General features: G+C 54.8%; 5 protein-coding genes across 5 annotated transcripts, besides 2 other annotated features; all 5 read left to right on the top strand.

The window, feature by feature from the left end:
- Nucleotides 1–1,177: 1,177 nt before the first annotated feature.
- On the top strand, nt 1,178–2,404 carry LPMP_321300 (ADP-ribosylation factor GTPase activating protein 1, putative; the record flags this gene model as incomplete). Its single annotated transcript, XM_010703514.1, has 1 exon — nt 1,178–2,404. One exon carries the CDS (start codon nt 1,178–1,180, stop codon nt 2,402–2,404), a length of 1,227 nt encoding a protein of 408 aa, XP_010701816.1.
- Nucleotides 2,405–3,503: 1,099 nt separating this feature from the next.
- LPMP_321310 (hypothetical protein) lies at nt 3,504–6,263 on the top strand (the record flags this gene model as incomplete). Its single annotated transcript, XM_010703515.1, has 1 exon — nt 3,504–6,263. One exon carries the CDS (start codon nt 3,504–3,506, stop codon nt 6,261–6,263), a length of 2,760 nt encoding a protein of 919 aa, XP_010701817.1.
- Nucleotides 6,264–7,859: 1,596 nt separating this feature from the next.
- On the top strand, nt 7,860–9,134 carry LPMP_321320 (ubiquitin hydrolase, putative; the record flags this gene model as incomplete). The annotated part of the gene is made up of 1 exon (XM_010703516.1): nt 7,860–9,134. The coding sequence occupies one exon, from the start codon at nt 7,860–7,862 to the stop codon at nt 9,132–9,134; it is 1,275 nt and encodes a 424-aa protein (XP_010701818.1).
- A 931-nt stretch (nt 9,135–10,065) lies between these two features.
- On the top strand, nt 10,066–11,505 carry LPMP_321330 (hypothetical protein; the record flags this gene model as incomplete). Its single annotated transcript, XM_010703517.1, has 1 exon — nt 10,066–11,505. The coding sequence occupies one exon, from the start codon at nt 10,066–10,068 to the stop codon at nt 11,503–11,505; it is 1,440 nt and encodes a 479-aa protein (XP_010701819.1).
- A 903-nt stretch (nt 11,506–12,408) lies between these two features.
- Nucleotides 12,409–12,785: a repeat region.
- A 4,142-nt stretch (nt 12,786–16,927) lies between these two features.
- Nucleotides 16,928–17,408: a repeat region.
- Nucleotides 17,409–18,111: 703 nt separating this feature from the next.
- On the top strand, nt 18,112–19,593 carry LPMP_321340 (hypothetical protein; the record flags this gene model as incomplete). The annotated part of the gene is made up of 1 exon (XM_010703518.1): nt 18,112–19,593. One exon carries the CDS (start codon nt 18,112–18,114, stop codon nt 19,591–19,593), a length of 1,482 nt encoding a protein of 493 aa, XP_010701820.1.
- Between the last annotated feature and the right edge of the window lie 1,741 nt (nt 19,594–21,334).

Raw genomic sequence — 21,334 nt, forward strand, 5'->3', positions numbered from 1 at the left:
GCGAAGAGGGCAGAGACCAGCCCGCGGTAATGCATCATGTACGTCAGCTGCTCGCTCTGCTAAGAGCAGCGGCACACCGTCTTCTGTAGGATGGACCAACTGGAATCTGCGTTGCATCCCAAGATAAAGTTGATGTATAATAGCTCCACATCCACGGAGTGCTGATCTCACTCGATGTTTGTGTCTATAGCGTGTCTCGCTGAGAGCCCCTTCCTTGGGCCGGTACAGTCAAAGGCACACGCACACACACACACAGACACCAATCGCGGCTACCAGGCTCTCCTATTGCACAAGAGGTGTCCTGAGTAGAACAAAACAACCCTACCAAGACAAAAAATTACCTCCACCTCCCAAAAGGAAAGCAAGAACTAATGTGCGCCTGCATGGAAGCGTCATTTTGGAAACGCTGTCGGTGCTCGCTTTGTGTGCAGGCAGTGAGTGATTTGACTGAATAATCGAGCGTGGATGAGAGGAAACTCGGTGCTCGCGCGCCGTCTCAGCGCCCCCTTTTTCAGTAGACTTCAGAGATGTCTAACAGAAATGGATCTCCTACCCAGCGCAAGCTGCGCCTGAGCTACTCCAGCAGCTACCTCTTTTTGTCAATCCTAACCTCTGGTTGCTGGAGTGGTACGCTATCCACTTCGTCGGCTTTGCTTCCAGAAGGCCGCTCGTGTCTTTCGCTTTTGCCCTCCTCCTCCTGCTCTGCAGCACATTGAACGTAATCCTTCTCCCACCTTCCTCATCGTCCTACACGCTTCTGCCAGCATTCGACAGGTTCTTGCACATGCACTGAAGAAGCAAGTGAATCATTCCCCCTCCCCCTCACAGATCACATCTCACTGCTCGCTCGCTAGTCGTCGTCCGTTGCCATTTGGCGTGGCGTGGCTTTTTTTTTTCGTTGGGCGGTGTTATTATCTTTATTTTTTTTTGTCTTGCTTGCGCCTTTTCCCCTTTCGGTTGCGTAGGTGGGGCTCTTCGCAGTGTCGTTTAGTGGTCAAGTCCGTCCGCGTTGTGGCAGGTGACAGGGAGGCGCGTATTTCGTTGCAGAGGTTTACACACTGTCACTGCGGCACCCATTGAGCTTCTTTACACATTCACGCTTTCAAACCTTTTCTCCTTCGTTATTGACGCCCACCCTCCAAACGCAAAGCACACGAATCAGCGCTGTTCTTTTATCATGACGAACCACACCTACGTCAGCCCCGAGGATGAGCGGGCATTTATGGCTATTCTGGCCAAGGACCTCGAGTGCAGCCGGTGCTTCGAGTGCGGAGCACCCTCTCCGCAGTGGTGCGACGTCATGCACGGTACCTTCATTTGCTTAAACTGTAGTGGTCAGCACCGCGGCCTCGGCGTGCACCTTTCTTTTGTCCGTAGCTCTACGATGGACGGCTGGATGAACTGGAAACCGGAGAAGCTGCGTCAGATGGAACTCGGCGGCAACCGCCGTGCGCGGCTGTACTTTGAGGCGCACAACGTCCCCAAAGCTCCTTTCAGGAATCGCTACGAGTCGCTCCCAGCCCTCCGCTATGCCGACATGCTTGAGTCCGAGGCTCTTGACAAGCCCTTCAGCGAGGCAGCCTGGCAGCCACCAGCGTGGTACGCGCGCCTCAAGGCTGCGGAGAGTCCTTCAGAGGGGTCCCCGACGTCAGCATACCCACAGACGAATCCGACCCGCTTTGCTGGTCATGGGTCAAATGGGCAGCCGCACGCGATGTCCGGCAACAGCGGTGGCGGCAGTGAGTGGTACTCGGCGCTGTACAGCGGCTGGAGCACTGTGTCGCAAAAGGCAACCGAATTAGCGCAACATGCCACCAAGGCAGTTCAGAGCGCGGACGTGGAGGGAGTACGCACCTCCTTGGCGCAGCGATGGGCTGGCGTCTCGGCCACAGTGTCCACTTACGCCACCGACCTGCAGCAGCGAATGGCAGAGGGTGGCAGGGATATGAACGTCCCCGGTGGTGACGAAGACGATGGCCTAGCCCACATGCTTCACAACGTGCGGCAGGTGCAGGCGGAAAACGGTGTAGACAACACTCCTGGTGGCCAATCGCGATACGGCCCCGTTGAAAGCAGCAGCAGCAGCAGCTACGGCCCTGGCTCTCGCGCCTCGGTGCAAGCGAGGCCAATCGGTCCCACGTCACCAGAGTCCTCCAAAGTATACCAAGGGCGCATACTGATGCAGAGTGCGTGTGAGAGCGCGCCAACGGCGAGCGTGGCTTCCTCCATGTCTCCTGGTTGGAGATCACCAGCTCGCCTCAACCATAACGTCACCCTTTCTTCCACAGAACTGAAGGCAAACCGCCCGGTGAACCCGCTCGGTGGTGATGGTGGCAGTGCCCCCTCTGCTGCTCCGCAGTTGCCAGCGAAGGACAACTGGTCCTGGGAGGACGAGAATTTCTAGTGTGCTCGGCAAGTCATCAATGGTGCCATAGAAGCTTTGACCATGCGTTGTTTATGGAGTGGCACCTACACGCATATCTGTGTGTATGTGTGTCACTCACTTTCTTCTTTTCTATTCCGTATCGTACTAGCTTCGCTCAACCAGCTGTTCTCTTGGCTTGTAGCAGCGAGGGGCTCTGCCGTCCCACGACCCTTGCAGACATCATGCGTAGATGGGGAGGGAGAGAAGAAGTTACGCCCGCAGTCTGCACTGCACGTGCGTCATGCTATCTGTATGTGTGTGTCTGTGCAGTGTGCCTCAATGCCCGTAGGGTGAGCTTCTCCTCCACTGCGCATCTCTCCCACACTCTGCATGGGTTTCAGGGACGGAATGACCTCTCTCTCTTTGCCAGCCCTCTCTTCGCCTCCCTGTCGGTCAAGTTGCTGTGGTTTTCTTCCAACAATGGGGCATCCTAAAAGTGTAGCAATGAAAGTTAAAAGGGGCAAGAAGAGGAATGTAATGGCCCGGCAGCGCGAAAGAGGCGCATCCCCTCTCTGTATGCACCAGAAAAGAGCGAAGAGCCCGCCAGGACTCCTGTTCATTATCCTGCAGAGGGGGCCTTCGAAATGTGATTTCTTTTTTTTTTTTGCTGAGAGGCTTGCAGAAAAAGGAGCACGGCAAACATGAAGGTCACCCGTGCGACCACGTATTATCCAGCTTTCATCTCCCCATCTCACTACAGTCTCACAAAATCAAAAATTGAGCTGGACTTGTTTTAGCATTTTCACCCCTGTTCTTTGCGCATTGTGAACGCTCATGCAGCGCACCTGCCATCACCGGCAGGTATCATCGATTGATGCACACAAACATACGCCTAGCGAAGCAGCAAGAAGGACCATAGGAGGAGGCAACACGAGCGAAGTGGTGGGTCTTTGTCTCCCTGGCTGAGTGTGAGTCTATGACCTACCCTTCACACGAGCGCGTGGACAAGCAGCAGCACACGAAGCAAGCGCTGCGGCAGCGTGCACTTTCTCTTCCTTGCGGTGACTACCTCCCCCCCCCTCATCCTTCTCTTCTGTAGGCCCTCTCTAGGCGGTCACTTCTTGCTTTCGTCGAGAAAATGGGCTCGCTTTTTCAGTTGCGCGACTTCTGGTATACCTCCTTTCCTGAAGAAGAGTTCAGTCCCTCCGCCGTGACCCTTGCCGACCCGGATGTTAGCGCTCTCTTTGACAAGATTGTACTTGGATCCTACCAAGGCGTGCTACGCATTGTGAACCCGAGCGCCTTCGAGGGCCCCATGCAGCCTGGTGATGTGCTGCTTGAAAAGAAGTACACAGCGCCTATCTTGCAGCTGGATTGCGGTCCTTTCCGCCCCTTCCGAGCTGGGGCACCATCCAACTTGCTGGCGATACTGTTTCCGCGAGTGCTCATGTTCCTCGAGATCACCGCACAGGGCAGCGACAACTCGAGTACGATAAACGAGCTAAATCCAGCGAGCCGCGACTCCGGTAGCAGCGACCTCGCTGCAGAGGCGTCAGCGTCAACCACTGCGGATGCGCAACCCCGTCAGCGCTACAGGCACGGCAACAACTCCAACGTGCAAGACGCCTGCTCGTCGTTCAAGGAGCTTGGCGCCTTCTACACGGTAACAGTGCAGAGTGAGGCTCACCTCCAGTCCACCGCCTACAACTTTGTGTGTGGCTACTTCGGCAGTAGTGACTACAGGATGGTCTGTGTTCAGTCGATGGACGGCTTGCTGACGATTCTGGACTACTCCGGCGTACTGTACCGCACCTTTTGGCCCTCCAATCAATTTCTTATTCCCGGCCCAATGCAGTACAGCGTTCACCGTGATGCCTTACTGACGTGCAACACATCAATGTTCCTACTGAGCTACAGCTTCAGCTCTCTCGTCTTGAGCAGTACCACCGAAGACGTGGCGATAACGATGACTGGCACCGTGACTGCGGGTCCGTCCTCCGGCCTGTGCCCGATGTGGGCGTTCAATCTGGGCGAAGATGCGGTCGACATTGCGGTATGTCGGCTGACTCGTGGCCTGCCGCGCGAGGAGGCTGACATTGTGGTACTTTGCACCTCCATGCTGTACGTGCTGAACGAGAGCGGCGAGCCGCGCATGATTCGTCGACTTGACATCGAGGCGTCTACCCTGTGCGTGTATTCGTTGCCAAGCATCCAGTACGACAACCTGCTTGTCGGCACCTTCAACGGTCTTGTGCAGGTCTACTCTGACACGGAGCTGCAGTGGAGCGCGGCTGTTGCTAGTGGCGCTGCGCCGCTGTACCTTACCGTCGCCACGCTTTGCGGTGTCGAAGGCATGATTGTCAATCTGGCCTCCGACAGTTCCCTCAGCATCAACTACCTCGGCACTGACCCTGTCGATCAGCGACCTCAGTCGTTGGAGACAAAGTTGACCTCCTACCCAGAGCTTGTCCATGACCTGAGGCAGTGGGAACAGCTTATCCAGCAGTACAGGGGCGGCGCTGAGACTCCCGCGGAGGACGGCGACCCGGATGACCTGCTTGCCGTCCCCGAAATGACGTCTGCCTACGCTGGTGCAAAGCTCAAGAAGAAGTGTGGTGCCGGCACCGCAGAGGAGGAAGTTGCATCCTCAGTCATCATTGCACCGACGGCACCGAGTTCCCGACAAGCCGCTGTCGCAACGCCCCTCTCCATCACAAGCGAATTTGCGAGCATCAGAACAGACGACAATAGTGCCATGTTCACCGTCACATTACAGACGCTCAATAACCACCGCGTCAACGAGGTTATGCTGGTGCTGCAAGCCGTGCCGCCACTGTTGGTAACGCCGTCTCAATGCACCATCGAGCAAATCACCCCAGACAGCAGTGTCCAACAGACCTTCACCGTCAGTGCTATTCAGGACAGGGACCTGATCATACCCTCGTCGCTGGAAGTGGTGGTCGCAGCTCTGTATCGTGGTGAACGACGCGAGTACGAGACGATGGAACACGTGGCCCTGGCGCCGCTCCTACTGGTGGCTCGCCCTGTCGCCCCGGTCAAAAACACGGCATTTTTGCTTCAGCTCCACACCAACCAGAGTTCACCGCCGTCACTCGTCGAGATGTTTTCTGATATGGTCCCGTTCGGCAACATAACGGCAAACGTCCTCTCGCTGCAGTACCTGAACGGTGCGGATGCAACGGTGCTTGTGTCCAAGAACGCGGCCCGCTTTAAGCTCCAGGGATCCACGATGGAGGGATTGTGGCTGCTTGCCTCGGAGCTCACGCGACGCGTGCCGCTCTGCTGCGGTGGTGCCGTCGAGTTGAAGTTCGAGATCCCGGATCATCTTCCAGTGCCCGACTTTCTGGCGGTGGTGGACACACACTGGGCTATTCGGAAGGAAATGGAGGCCGCCTCAGCGGCACTCGACGACGCCGCTTCGCTTTTCCGCGCCGTGGAGAAACGACTCCTGGCGCGCTTCCGTGACCGCAGCCCAGCTGACGCCACGGCGGTGGAAGTCCTGTTTCAGGAAAGCTACAGCCTGCTGCGGGAGCGGGCAGACGCGATGACGCGGGCAAAGACGCGACTGCGACAGGCCTCGGCCATGTTGAACTGCTGCGCACAGCTTTTCTGGCTTTTCCTGGAGATGAAATCCCCGCCGCTTGCTGCGCAAGATGCGTCTATCCTGTCGACGCTGTTCCGCTGCTCCGTCTCGGATGACAACGATGGAGGCTGGGAGGAGGCAGCGGAGACGGTGCTGGCAACGGTGCTGAAGCTGAAGAGAAAGAAAGTGGCCAGTAATACCCTTGGGGTCTCCTCCAGTACCGCGAACTTGAAGAAGTACATCGGTGCACTGGTAAGCGTTGTGCAGTCTGGCCAGAGTCTTGGCTCCGCATAAGAGGGCCGGGAATGGGCTTGGACACACTCGTTGAAGGAGGGCAATGGCGCCTCAAAACAGCAGCCCTTACTGTGTCATGTCGGACGGTTTGCGTTGTGGAGTCGTGCGTCGTATACCAACTTCCAGCCTCCTCCTCGGCATCGGCAGCTGCTTGCACATTTCGGATTGCGGAATAACTGAACGGCAGACCGGGACGGTATACATTGCGATTCATCCGACGTCTCTCCCTCTCTGTTTACATAGGCGTGCATGTGTGTATCTCTTTTTTGCTTCGGCATTGCTCTAGATCATTTTTTCAATACTCACTCTTCACGGCTCGACTGAGCTCTCACGGCCTCGCGTCTCCTCCTAGTGATGAAGCGATATGTCTCTCTTCGGGCGTGTGTGTGTGTGTGTGTGAAGCGGCATGTGAGTTCTTAGTTTAGTTTCTCTCTCCCTCTATCTCGACGAGACAGGGAGGTTCACCCCCGAAGTAACAAGGAGGGTGGTGGTGGTGGTGGCGACTCGGAGAGTGAGTTTACTGCCGGTTCTGCACTTGTGCTTCACCTTACGACTGTTTCGCGGAGGAAGGCGTTTACGGTTGTCGATCGTCTTTAGTTACCCCCCGCTGCCTCTGCCCAGAAAGAGAAAAAAAGATCAAACGAACGTCCACTCAAAAATACGCTAGCGACCCCCCCCCCGCCCCCCAAACGACACGTGAAGGTGGTCCTACTGTGATGCGCAGCGCGTCGGGCGAAACGTAACTCCGGCCCTTCACTGAGCCAGAAATTTCAATTCACAGCCCCCTTCCTCCCTCCCCCCCCCTGCGCAGTCGCTACAAGGAGTGGGCGTCAATCCTAATTGTGGCGGATGTGACTCCGCAGCTGCAAGCCGAGTGAGCCATGCATTTCCAATACACCTTCCTTCTCTTTTCATGTGCGGTATGATTATTTGCCTCTCTGGTTGGTGGTGGACGGTGTGTTGGTGTTCGTGTGAGTTTGTCTGTGTGGGGTGTGTGCCAAACGTGCGCCAAAGTTGACGTCAGCGTTGTACAGTGGTCACGCGCGGAGGGGTGTCGCACTCATACACAGCGATCGGCGTACACGCTAAAGAAGAAACAGCAAAGGGGTGGAGGCGCGCGCACTCACTCACGTGCGCTTCAACAGCCTCCCATTGAACCACAGCGGACGCGAGCGCGCTTGGCGTTCTGCAGCGAGTCATCCCCTTCTTCCATCTTACGTTTCCTGCACGCCGAACCTCCTCCTCCTCCTCCGGCGTGTCCCAGCATCGATGGGCTGCTCAGGGATGTCACCGGGGGCGCAGAAGAAATCAAATCGACCACAGAACAAGAACACCCCTAGCGTAAGCGACGATGGTGCCGGTGCACAGGGCACCACAGCGTTTGCCTCCACCAATGATTGCGGGATTGTAGCTCGGCACAATCTTGCATCGTCATCACTGTTTCAGGCGCCACGCCAGCAGAACGTATACATCGACTGCATGGCGCTGCAAAACTTGTACGACCAAGTGCAACGGAGCGAATGGAGCTCACATGGTGCCAGTAGCAAGAGAAGCGGTGGTCGCCACCATAAGCAGCAGCGAGGGCGGTGCTCCTTCATGCTTCAGCACAACTTCACTGAATTGCCGTACCCGCGTGGTATCATGAACAACAACAACTTCTGCTTCATGAACTCGATTCTGCAGGTGCTCATATTCATTCCGTCCTTTGCGCAACTGTCTGTGTCAGCGATCTGTGATGCCCAGGCCTGCCAACTGTGTCCCACATTGGCGACTTTTGGAAAGTGGGCACTTCAGTACTGGAAGCCTGGTTTCACACGGCTAGCAATGACAGCCCCGATGTTGATGCCGCGCGTGCCTGCTGGCACCAAAAACAGTAAGAGCGCCACCCCTCAGTCCGCCGCGGTGCCTGCCTCGCAGCGGGTTCTTGATGGCTCTGTGCAGGAGGACGCTCAGGAGTTTCTTCAAATGCTGCTGGAGCGTCTGCATGAAGAGTTGGTGAGCTTGGAGAGCGTCTTGGAGAAGGTGGAGGCATCTGAAACGGCAACAAAGAGCGGGACAAGACTGACTACTCCTTCGGCCTCGACGAGCACTACGATTGCCGGTGATGGAAGCGATGCTCCTGGCAATGTCACCCCCTCGGCGTGTCATCAGAAGGGCTGGATGATTGTGAAGGGAAAGGAGAAGCTAGCAGTGCGGGAGCATGAGGACGCACAAGGGCAATCGAAACTGCTAGGAAGTCTCTTTGGGGGCACGCTGGAGAGCTACTTGCAGGGGAAGCAACGTCAACGCGACCGTGTGTCAGTAGTCATCGAGAGGTACTACTGCCTCCCCGTCGACGTGGGCTTTGCACCAGAGTGCACGATTGAGCAGGCTCTCGAGCACACCTTCACGACAGAGCGCATCTATGACAGTACGCACGAAAAGAACCTTAAAAAGACGCTTCGCCTAGGCCACCTGCCCTTCATTCTCTTCCTGCAGCTGCGCCGCTGGGCCGTGACACGCGAGGGCGAGCTTGTAAAGCTCGACAACGTTGTACACATCAAACGAACGTTGCTGATTCCACGCACCATCTGCGGGGATGAAACACTTGACAACACAGAGCGAACGTACCGTCTTTTGTCCGTTGTGTGCCACCGTGGCGACGCCGTTGGCTGCGGGCACTACGTCACTTATTTGGTGCACCACGCCGCGACCCCAGCCATCCTGAAGGTGCAGGCGAGTGAGCCGGCGAACAAGAAGGCTGCAATCATGCGCTCGCCGCCCGACGCGGCGACGGTGATTCTCTGCAATGACGCCAATGTCTCTGTGTGCCCAGCAAAGAACATGGAAAAGGAGACCATGTACTTTCTCGTCTACCAGAAGACAGGTTGATGTCACCCTCCCTTGTCTCCCTCGCCTGAGCGAGAGAAGACGGTGTTGTCCGCTCTCTGCGTGTGTGCGTATGGATACGTGACTGTATCTGGTGGCGTTGGCTACCGATTTTTTTTTTTGGTCGGTGTTTTGTTTTGCTTCGTTTGGCGGTTGTTTACTTGCCAGTGGTATTGTGTACCTGTATTCCAGTTTCCCTCCACCACCACCACCTAATTCACACGACGTCAGCCACTGTTCCGCGCGCTTGCTTTTTGGCTAGCGCTGAATCTCCCGGTTGCCTCACCATTTTCGTTTCTGCAGCTTCGTCGCTGTTGTTCTCTTCACATCTAGCAAGCAAAGAGAAAGTGTGAGGGTTCTCCCTCGTCTGCCATGGCGAGCGCCACCTGATCAGGGTGCCCTGTACGGTGTGGGCCCGCACTTAGCTGCTCTCTCTCTCTATTGATCTCGTCTCTACCGTCTCCACGTCTCTGCGCACTTCGATTTTTCTTCCTTTTTTTTCCTTCTTGCCCTTCCTACATCGCCTACACGTCTACTTTCCCACGAAAGCAACGGCAAAATAGGCCTGCACAGTTTGTCGCTTCTCCTTGCTGAATTGTTGGCTTGTCCGATTACTTCTATCCTCAGCCGTTCGTTTCCACGCGCTCTCTCTTTTGGCATCTCTCCGTGCTCGTTTAACTGCACTTTCACGGATTGTTGTGTGCGTGTGTGGGTGTTTGTGATTGCGCTCGGTTTTCGCCTGGTGTTGCCGTCTCACCAGCGTTATCGCCACGCACGTCCAGATCGGTGCCCCGTTCCGTCGCACTTCCAAAACAGCTCAACGAAAAGGCGAGAAGAGACAGCGGAGAGGCCCAAAACTCGGGTGCTTTTTTGCCTTCGCTTCTACAAGACACACTGTCCACCCCTCACGTTGGAAGCCATTGAAGAAAGCACCATGCCCGGCGTTGCCCTTCACCCCGTTCCCCTCTTTCAGCCCATCACCGCCACGTCAGAGGAGCGCATCACAGAGGTTTTAGAGACACTGTGGGCCCAGCACAAGTCCGCTCTGCCGGCGCTCCTTCAGCGCACCGCCGATCGCGGCACGTCGGACTTGCCCACCTCGCAGAATGACCTTCGCCTCATGGCGTACGCCTTCCTCGTCGCACGCAACTGGAATGTGAAGAATGCGGTGAACATGGCGAACGATGCGTGCCGCTTCTGGGATAAGTTCCGCTTCGGCGAGCAGTCGCCCTTTCCATCTGGCTTCTCGATTCGTGGGTACGACCAAGCAAACGTCGCAGCCTGGACAAAGCTGCCGATGGGAACAACGACTACACCGCTCTATAGGTGCATGAAGACAATGACACCGCTGGTCCATGGCGGATTTCACTACTGGGACCGCCGCGGTCTGCCGGTGGCGTACTGGCTTGTCGGGCGCATGGATACGCACTCAGTACTCCGGAAACTGAAGCCGCACGTTGCGGTTGGTACCTCGATCGAAGACTTCTTCCAGCTCTTCGGAGGCGGCATTATCCAGACGGGTTGGGCACTGTGCAACTACCAGGACGCCGTTCTCGCAGCCCACCCGCAACCCGGGATCGACATGGGCGCACCTCGACGTAACTTCTGCACCATTGTTGTCGACTGTAAAGGCCTCAGCTATAAGATGATCGACAGGCAGTTGCTGGAGAAGACGAAGGCGACGCTGCAGCAGATGACCTGCGTGTTTGCCGACTTTATTCACCGCGTCATTGCCGTAAACTGCCCGCCCATGGTGAAGTTTGCCTACAGCCTCCTGAAGTCTGCCATGAACAACGGCGTGCAGGCAAAGATTACATTTGTGGCGCCCGAGAACACGGCGGCGGCGCTCGACTCTGCCATTGGTCTGGAGCGCGTACCGACTTTTCTTGGCGGCCATTGCAACTGTGAGGGCGGCTGTGTCGCCTCCTATAACCCGAGCGCCGCCTTCGCGGCCGAGGAGATTGGCGATGAAGGCGACGTTGCCACGGAGTACATCACTGTTGGACCTGGCAAGAAGCACGAGAAAGCGTTCGAGTTGCAGCAGGGTGAGGAAGTAATTTGGGAGTTCTCGACGACCAAAGGAACGGACGTGCGCTTCTCTGTAATGTTCTACCCGAAGCAACAGGGCGTGACAGCGCAGTCAAAGAGAGGAAAGGTAAGGGTTCGCATCGACAAGGGTGTGAAGCGCACAACGACCGAAAACCCGGTAGTGAGGCAGGAGAAGCTGAAGGACGGCGCGGAGAGCTACATGGCTCCGGAGGACGGCATTCTTCAGCTTGTCTGGGACAACAGTAAGTCGATTGTGGGCGACAAGGGCATTCAGATGCGTGTCTACAAATCGGAAGCCATGACGGAGTTGCTACCAGACGAATAATAATAATGATAAAAAAACAACAGTAATCGCTGTATCGAATAGTTTTGTTGTTGTTGGATTTTCCTCTCTTATCCTCTCTATTTCTGTCGTGCTCGCTCGTGTTTCTTTTTTTTTTTTGCTCCTTCGTCGCAACGTGGGCGTGTGCGAGATATGTATGTGTGTGTGAGTAGGGGGTGTGTCTCTGCGTAGTTCTTTTGGGCCCTTTCTGTAGCGAGCGGTGGAAGGCAGTTGCGCGCCTGCAGTCTTCTGTGCCTGACGCTTTCAGGGAGAGGGTAGACAAAGAGCCGCACCCCGCGACATAGGCGATCAAAGACTCTCGGCGTTGCCAGAGCGACGTGTTTCCAGCGTTTGGCAATGGGCGTGGCGCGGTGATGTACTTAGCCTCCTCCGCCTTCACTTGACTCCCGTCATTCTTAATGTTGCGCTTTTTTGTTGTCACCTTTGCCCTTTTCGTTGCGCCTCTCTTCACCCTCCGTCAAAACGCCTTCCCTGCCATCTTGCCGGCGCATATGCACTCCTTGCCTTTCTTCTAGTGGTTCTACTCCTCGTCCCACCTCTGGCGCTCGTCTTCACGACCACCTCTCTCCTTCTTTCATGGCGCGGGGGAGGAGAGGGGGTAGCTCACTACGTCCCACTCCCACGAGGAAAAGGAATGGCTGCTGTTCATGGGAAGCGGTGTAGGGAAGGGAGTGGGAGGTGTTTAGTTTTCGTGCATACGTCGCTGTGGTATTTTTTTATGTGGTTGGTGTGGCGCGTGTGGGGGTCGTCTGCTTATTTGTGTGCCGATTCCTCTGAAGGACGTTTTCGCCGCCTACACGGGGTTGGCGGTTGATTGTTTGCTTTGGTGCTGCTGTTGCAGTTTTCTTTGCTCCTTTTCTCTGTTGTTTCGCTTATCTTCTGGAATGGAGTAATTGTAGGGCAAACGGTGGCACCCAAGCCAAATGCAGAGCCTCCAACGGCCTTGACTTGAGGCTGGCTGACTTCCTCCTCGAGTTCGTCCGCCATGCACCTACATCCTTACCCTGTCATCTGCACGACCACCACAACCGCCTCCGCCCCCAAGCAGAACCCTAAATGCGCCTCTCATTTGATCAGGGCGTGCAAGCTACCTAGGCTGGTCTGACACACCGGTATCGCAGGGCCTACCCAAGGAAGAGACGAGAAAGGACAAGGCGAGTTGGTGAGACGTATTGCCCAATTTAACGGCAGACGGTTTGTCCTGGACGGTGAGGGCCTAGCCGTAGTTCGACAGAAGGAATCGATTGGCTGTGGTGGTGTGCCAATATTTTGTTGATGTGACCTGATCATTTTTACATTGACACAGCAAAAAAAAAAAGAAAATGTACGTGCGTTTGTTTGTTTTTCTGTTCTGTGTGTGTATACTCTCATTTCTTTCCGTGTTCAGTGGCTCTCCTATGTGCATGTGACACCTCTCCGCTTACCACTTTCCCCCCTCCCCCAGCCTTTTCTCTTGACGTTTTCTTTGTTTTTAGTTATTTGTTTTTCTTTCATTTATCTGTCGTATGCCTGTGTGTGCTCGTACACATGTCCTTCACATTTCTGTTTTCCATTCGCATCAATGTATATGTGTGCGTGTGTTGGTGAATGCATTGGCTTCTCCTCTATGATTTCTTTTTCTTTTTCTCATTGCCTCCCCTCCTTCCCGCCTTCCTATCCCGATCTCTTCCCTCTCCATTGCTTCATCATGTGCGTAGTGATCCCTCCAACCACGCGGAGGAAACAAATCAAAGAAAATGTGTCTTTTCCTTTTAGCTGTGTGACAGCGCGCAGAGACTTGCGTGCATCGGTGTCGCCTGTAGTGTGGGTGGTAAACGTCGCGTGTAGCGATGAAGTAATGCCCCCTCCCCCCCCCCCCCCACACACACACAAAAAGAATAGTTTCGCTTCCTCTTGTTTCCGATATCGTTCGTCGTTGGTGACACTTTACGCTGCGCACGCTACGCCCGCTCCCGCCACGTCAGGCAGTCATCCAGCTTTCTCTGTTCTCCCCTCACTATTTCCTTGCTTGCTTATCGTGCTTTCCTACCTAGCACCGGAGCCGTGTCAATGGCCGGCCCATTAGGGCTTTTTGTTTTTCCTTCTTCATTCGTCTTTGGAGACTTCACAACGCACCCCACGTCCCACTGCTCCCTTCTGTTTCTTACCTTCCCTGTGCACCTCTCAGAGGGGCACGCATCACGGTTGTCTTTCTTCTCCTGGTGGCGTGCTTGCTACGTACGTTCTTGTGGACATCTCTGCAAGGCTTCTGGTGGTGCTTTGAGCCACTCGATCTGAAGAAGAGTAGACCGGCGAGAGAGCAGTGGTACGCATGGATAGCCTCATCGTACCTCATTTTCTTGTTTCTTGATTTGTGTATACCCGTCTCTGTCTCTTGTTATGTTCTTGCTGGAGCGCATTGTCGGCGCTCCCTATTTTGTGTGTTTACTTACTTTCGTCTCTCTTACCCTTTTGTTCGCGATAAACCGCGAAAAGAAATTGGATAAGAGAGCGCGAATAAGGGTCCTTCAAAGTGCCACCTCTTGGCGTCCTGGTGCAGCACACACCTCTCCGCTTCCACCCACTAGAGTGCGACGTCATAGTGATGTGAGCGTTTTGTAGAGAAGAGGACTTTGTCCCCTCCCGCCTTAGCTACACCTCCCTCCTCTCCACTTTCTCATTGCCCTCTCCCACCTCTGCACTGTTTCCCTTCTTTTTGTTTTTGCCCTTCCTCTTCATACTTTGGGTGACTACCCGGTCGTGTTGAAAGGCGTTCTCCCCGAATCGTTGGGTGTTCTGGTGCACTGGAAGTCTCTGAGTAAGAAATGGATCCCTCTCTCTCTCGCCGCTCTGTTTTCTCTTGTGTCAGCTTTTTCTGTTGAGCAGGAGGGGAGGCGGAGGTTCAGAGCGACAGGCACTCCCAAAATGACCAGCATCACATTCACATCATGGAGCCCCACTACGGCCGCACAAGGCCACGATGCCTTCTCAGCGCTCTGGCTGTCGTTCCCTCCCCCCCCCCTCCCTCTCTCTGTCGCTTCTCATTCGTTTTGCTGGTACACTACCGCAGCCTTCTGCATTACTGTTGTCGGTTGTTTCAGCTCATGCCAAGTGGTACATGACACAGTGACAGGTGCAAGCAACCTCGCACATCAGATAGCCTGTACTTCTTCTCGTAGGCAGTCAATCAACATGCAGGGCTGAGCTTATCTTTGTGAGAGGGGGGTCTATGCGATGGCGGAGATCCCTGCCAAAAAGGAGTAGTGCTATGCGCACCTCACACCAGGGCGGGAGATCAACATTGTGGAGCTCGTGGAGCTCAGAAACGAGACCTTTGCCACCTCGCCACGCCACGTGCTGCAGACTGAGGTCTAGAACCCGACCTCCAAAGGACGCGCCGCCGGCGCGTCGAGGCTTAGGGGTGCAGTACTACTGCTTTTTTACAGTCACGCGAGCGGGATGCGTGGCAGACGGTAGAGATGATGATGCAGTCTGTGGTGTACGGCTAGGAAAACCAGCTGGACAAACGCGGCGAACAACCATCTGCAACTTCGGTTTGCGGAGAGGGACATTGCCGATGTCGTACAACGCACCAGCATGGAGTTTCACCAGGGCAATGATGGCCTTGGGCGTCTGTTCGACCATCTTTGGCACCACTTCAAGAGAGACTTCCACGACTAGAACCGCAACAGACTGCCGAAGCTGTTTGTGATGGTTGGCAACGTGCACGAGCGCAAGGGTATCAAGGGTGCCAAGCAGCTCAGGTGGACGGGTCTGCGAGGTGATCATGTCTTCTTTGAGGTACTCCAGCATGCCATGGGCGTTGTCGAGTCCCTCGATGAGTTTCAGCAGAGGAACAATGATGTAGAACTGCTCGATGCAGACTTCCTTGAGGAGCACATCTACTTTATGAGCATGGCCTTGAAGATGGCGGGACTAGCATACAGACAGCTGTGGAAAGTGGCTATCGACATGATGCGCACTGCACTTTGGCGAGTGCTGAAGTACTAGCCTGACTGCGTTCATCGCATCTTTGCAGTTAACTGTTTGAACACAGTCCTGCTCGGCTACAGCATGATTTGCTTTGTGCTTTGCCGGTACCTGTGCACCTCAAGGTAAGATTTGCGACGCCAGCGGAGACGAGAGCACTGTGGTGGATCTGCATGCGCAGACAGCGCACGAAGCATTACATGCTAAGCATGTGGGTAGTCGCTGGGTTGTGAGTAGCTGCCGATGTGATTTTTTTCTCCCTGCGTGAAAATGTGTCTGCTTCGTGGCTCAATTGTGGAACTCCTTACCACGTGCGCTTTCGGAGTGTTCATGAGTGGCTCTGTGCGGGACCCTTTACGAAGAGTTTATTCACTTTCTCTCTCTCTCTCTGTGAGCTTCGTCATGCCTTCCATCGAGTGGTTTTCCACTGCTTACGCCCCTCACCACCGACTGCTCTCTCGACTTTAGCCTTCCGCTCTTTCTGACCGTATGCGTCTCTTTGTTGCGTTGTTGTGTTCTGCCCTTGGTGGCCGGGGGGGACGAGTTCTGTGCCCTACTCTCTTGTTCGTTTTCTTTTAGTAGTGCTATGGTTGTCTGTGCGGTATGTGTGTAATGTCCTCCTTCTCCTCTTCTCTCCGTCTCTGCCCCACTGGTGAAGGCGATATTTTTCTTTTGTGGTCAATTCCTCGCTGTGATGATGTCGATGGCGACCTCTACCGCCGCAATGCGAATAACAAAATCGCTGTGAGGATAACGAGGGAGATGTAACAGGTGTGAAGCGAGTGGGCACCGTACACGTGCCTCGGTATGACTGCGGGTGGGTGTACGCGACACGCACTGACCAACAAAGGCCACTCAGTTTTCTACACAAGCGTAAACGTTTCTCTCTTTTTTTTTTTTGCTATCGCACTGTACCACCCCAAGAGTGGAGGACGGTGTAGAGCTCGAGGTGTGAATAGGTTGCAGCCTGCATCTCCACCTTCACATACGGGGCCTTCTTTTGGCTTTAAAAGTGCTGCTCTCCTTCCGTGTCACTCCTCCATAGTGTCCTCATTCATCTCCTTTTTCCCTTCTTCTTCCCCCCCCCCCTCCACACCACCAAAAAAAAGAAAGAACATCTTTTATCGGCTTTCTCTAGACGCTCGGAAAGCTACTCGGTGCTCGACTGTTACAACACGCACAAAAAACGCGCACGAGCTCGGAGTGGAACTCAATCACTCTCGCGTCAACTTCTTTTCCATTGCTACTGTGCCTCCCACTAGCCTTTCTGGGTGTTGGTGTAGTATTCCTACTTGAGAACGCCTCTTCTCTCTTTCCGCGCGCGTGTGTGCGTGTGTGTGCCACGTTGTCACTTGTGCACACCTCGATGTTCGTCCCTTTTAATATACATTTATTTGATTCGTGCTTCCTTTGTCCTTTATCCGCTCCTTATTCTCTCTGATGACGAGAGGAGTGTGGACACCCCCCCGTGTGAGATCTCAGGGTCCTGTACTCGCTCGGTGGGGGGAGGGGGGGAAGCCAAGCAGCCTCCCTCCCCCTCTCTTCCCTATCCCTGCCAGTGCAGAAGCACTTTGGGCGGTGGCAGGGCCAGGTGGCGACGACGCAGGGGAGGTCCGAGCGATGAATCGCTACGGATGTCAGCGGTCAAGCCCTGGATGGTGGTGCGTTGGCGAGACCTGCGGCCGTGAACACACGCTTGTGCCCTCCATGCGATGGAGGACGCGTGAACGGTACTCGAGTTCATCCCACCCGTCCCCTCGCTACCTACTGCTGTGGGGGGGGGGGCCTGAGTGTGCCACCCAGTGAGGGAATGCCCCAGGTGGCGACCGGCACAAGGAAAGCGGCTGTGGGGCGTCCTGCGGTGCGGGCGAGTGGGAGGGGAGAGAAGAGGTGGTGGTTGGGGGTGGCGCAGAGACCCTGCTCGTATGAAAGTAAAACCTCGACTATTCTGGTATTCCTTTCTCTCTCTATGCATCGTGATAAGTGACTATCCTTCGGGCCTCAGTACTATGGCCAGACTGTTGTCTGCTATATGATCTGCGTGTACGTGTGCCGAGTGGTGAGTGGGCGAACAGGAGAGTCACGTGTCTGCTGGTGTAGTGTGGACGCTATTGACGGTACAGAGAGGCTGCCTCCGTGGTTGCTTTGTAGCCTTTTTCACGCCTCGAAACGATGCCACCGAAACGCCTTGTTCTTACTTGGTTCTCGTGACTTCCTTGTATGTGTGTGTGTGTGTGTGTACTGCGACTATGTGGAGGGAGTGTGAAACTCCGTAACTTGAAGAGCAGGTGCCGCTTCTGAGGAAGACTCCTCCGCAGTGACACACACAAGCGGATGTGCAGGGGATTACCTCAACTCCGCGAATCTCTCTGACAATTTGGAATGCCTTTTTCGTTGGTGTTCTTGTGCATCTTGTATCCACCTTGCAAGTCTGTTTGTTATGGTCCGTGCACACCGCGCTCACTCTTACGTGTTGCTCTCTCTCTCTCTATCCCTCTTTCTCTCTTGCCCTCATCCTACTAGACGCCATCCCTGACAGCAGCTGACAGACAGAGAGAGAAACATCTCATCTGCTACAAAAAAGTGCCTCATCTTCTTTTCAAGTGCTTCTTGAGAGAGATGGTAAAGCCGTCCGAAGTGCCGGCGACGATGCCGGAGATGGACATTCTCAACGCTCAGCAAGAGGCGGCCATCGAGGAGTTTCTAGCGAAGGTGGATGAGCGGTACCGTGGAAAGGTGCCATACTGCATCGCACGTGAAAATACCCATGAGCGCCGGCGTATGTTTGGCTACAAGGCGCTAAAGGCTCGAAAGTGGAAAGTCGCGCATGCGCTGGAGATGGTGGAGAAGACGGTGGCGTTTCGTGCGCAGCACGGCATCGACAAATGGAAGCTGTTCCCCTGCGCCTTTCCTCTCCGCGGATTCGAGGAGGAGAAACTGTGTAGCATGCTCACGGAGCTGCCAGGCGGTGCCCACCTCTTTCCTCGGGAAGGCGTCACGGAGGTGGACCGCTGCTACCGTGCACTGCAGAGTTCTTATGTGAACGTGTACCATTACTGGGACAAGGGGGGCCACCCGGTGCTCTACGACTGCTGCGGTCAAGCAGATGTGACAGAGATTCTTCGTGAGGTCGCCCGCATCACCCCTCTCGGCAAGTCGCTCGTCGATGTGATTGTCCCGTATCACCTGTACATGAACGAGGTGCAGTACTACTTGGTTCGGTATGGGGACAAGTTGTTAAAGGAGACCGGCGGCCAGGCTCTCATGGGGATCACCGTCATCATCGATATGGAGGGGATCAGCTTCAAGGTTGTGCAGAAGCGCTTCATTCAAATTATCCGCGCCATCTTCGACATTGATCAAGCCTACTATCCAGAGATGCTTCACCGTCTCTTCATACTCAACGCCCCCTCGTTTTTCCGAATGGTCTACGTCTTGGTGAAAGGCAGCCTAGATGAAAACACGCGGTCCAAGGTGCTCCTCAGCACAGACAAGAAGGAAGGGGAAGAAATCCTCAAGCGCGTCATTGAGGAAGACAAAATTCCGCGAGCGCTGGGGGGCACCTGCAGCTGTGACGGCGGCTGCCTTCCACGCTACGCAAAGCCGAATGGTGGCAGCCACTGCGGCACAAATGAGGTGGACACCCATATCTCTCCCGGCGATGGTCCTACAGAGACAGTGGGCATCAGCAAGGGCAAGCAATTCGTACGCATCTGTGAGCTGGACTCTGGTGACCACTTCACGTGGGAGTTCGTTGTTGATGGCATGCACGAGGTGCTTTTCTCTGTCGCGTTCTCACCGTCCGTTGAGGTGCAGAGCGGCGGCCGTAGCAGCGCGTGCTGGAACGGTGTTGTTGCACCTAGCGCGACGACGACTGCCACGAGCGTCTCAGTCCCTAACCCTGCAAGCCGTTGCACGTCCAAGGAGAGTAGAGACAACCGCACGGTGTTGATCATCAAGGATGGAAAGGTACCGTTGGACGCCGACTCTTTTGTCGCCACTGAGCAGGGAACGCTGACGCTGACGTGGAGCAATAAGGCGGCGTGGTTGCACGCTCGTCAGGTACATTTTCGGGTGTGGCACCATAAATGCACCCTGTAAGAAGTGATTTGGCGTGTTAGCAGGGGGACTTGGCATACCCCATGTGGTCCCTTTGCCCGCGAGAAGCTTTAAGGGGCAACATTAATCTACGAGGATGAGAACACTCCTTTCCTCTGTGCAACTCGTTCACCGACCTGCGCGTTGAATTCGTCCTCTCTCACCATGAGGTCCTGCGTTCTTTACCAAGCAGCATGGTGCATATACTTGTCTCTCTCTCTCTCTCTGTGTGGGTGTGCCAGTATACGCTTGATCTTCCCCACTGGACCCTCTCGAGACCGAAAAGCACACATCGTGCCCCCATATGCAACGTGGTGCTGCTCTTCTGTGGTGCGCTTCGCTGTGCGATCGCCGCCTCTTCGTTTCTTTTCCTTTTCTCTTCGGGCTTTCCTTCCCTCTTTCCCACCCCTACCCCCTCTTACCCAACTAGGCGTGTGCTGGTGCGCGAGTCGCTTGTCTGGCTGTTGAGCTGCATAGTTTTGGGGGAGAGGGGAGCTATTCTTCTTGGGCTTTGAGTACATGCGTATCTAGTTCTGCTCATTTGGTTCCCAGTGAACACATCGCCTAACGAATGCTGGCTCTGCAACACAACCGCGTTGTTGCAGGTGTAAGGGCCACTTCGACCTTAAAGTGTGGTTTAATAACTACTGATTTGCATAATTGAAGTTTCTGTTATATATATAAATATATATGTACGTACGTATGTCTGTGTGTATACATATTGTTCGAAGGGCTTAATGTGTCGCTTCCCTTTTCTTTTCTTTTTGCAGCGAAACGCGCATGTATTTGGAAGTGCTGGCGCATCCCGTCATCCACGCCCTTGCCTGGGCTCGCATTGTCCGGGCCCCACCTCGCCTTCTTCTTTCCCTATACTGAGGATGACTCGTGTCACCCATTTATGCAAAGAAGAAAAGAGACAAACAGTAACGGCGGTTCGCACGGGTGGCGAATGCGCTGCCTTTCTGCTTTACACGGCTGCGGAAGGTGCAAGTGCGAGGTGGCGCGGAGGACATGCCGTGGTCTCACTTGCGAGGTGCCTTACAACCATGCCTACTTCGCTTGCTGCAGAGTCCACGGCGGAGCAAAACAGATGGTTTTCGTCATATTGCTGAGAGTATCCTCTTTGATGCTCTTCACAAAGTCTCATGCAGTACTCTGTAACACAGTCTGCATGTTTCTCTCTTTCAGCGGTCTCTCTCCTATGTTTTCCGTGACTTATTCCACCTCCATTTATAAACCAACTTGTCCTGTCTCCTTTGCCTTTGCGTGCATGTTTGGGTTCGACAGCTGGGCAACTGCGTGTGCCACCGACTCTCTACTAGTAAGTCACTCGCAGCAGGCACAATCTAAGCTGGGGTATCTTGCGGTCACTTTGCGCTCTAACTGCGTCCGGCGGTTGTAAGGTGGTGTCTCTCCTTTTTATTTTGCCTCCCTGAGCGCTGCTTTTCGCTTATCAGAGGTGCGCGAGACTGCGTTACCAATCCTCAGTACACACACACGCACATATCCCCCCCTCTTCTCTCTTTCGCTTGCCTCACTGGCCGCCTAAATCTTCATATCCTCTGCGGCGACTCGTCTTGCAGCTGCTCTTCTAAACTTAGCCGATAGTGTGCTGCGCAGATTATCGTTTTCCTTCGTGACAGCGGTCTCTTCCTCGTGCGCGCGCGCGTGTGTGTGTCTGTGTGTGTGCGTGCCTGCCCAGACACCCGCTGGTGTAGCACAGAAGTGGTGTGCACGTGTGTGT

The sequence above is a fragment of the Leishmania panamensis genome (genome assembly GCF_000755165.1).
Source record: "Leishmania panamensis strain MHOM/PA/94/PSC-1 chromosome 32 sequence".
NCBI lineage: Eukaryota > Euglenozoa > Kinetoplastea > Trypanosomatida > Trypanosomatidae > Leishmania > Leishmania panamensis.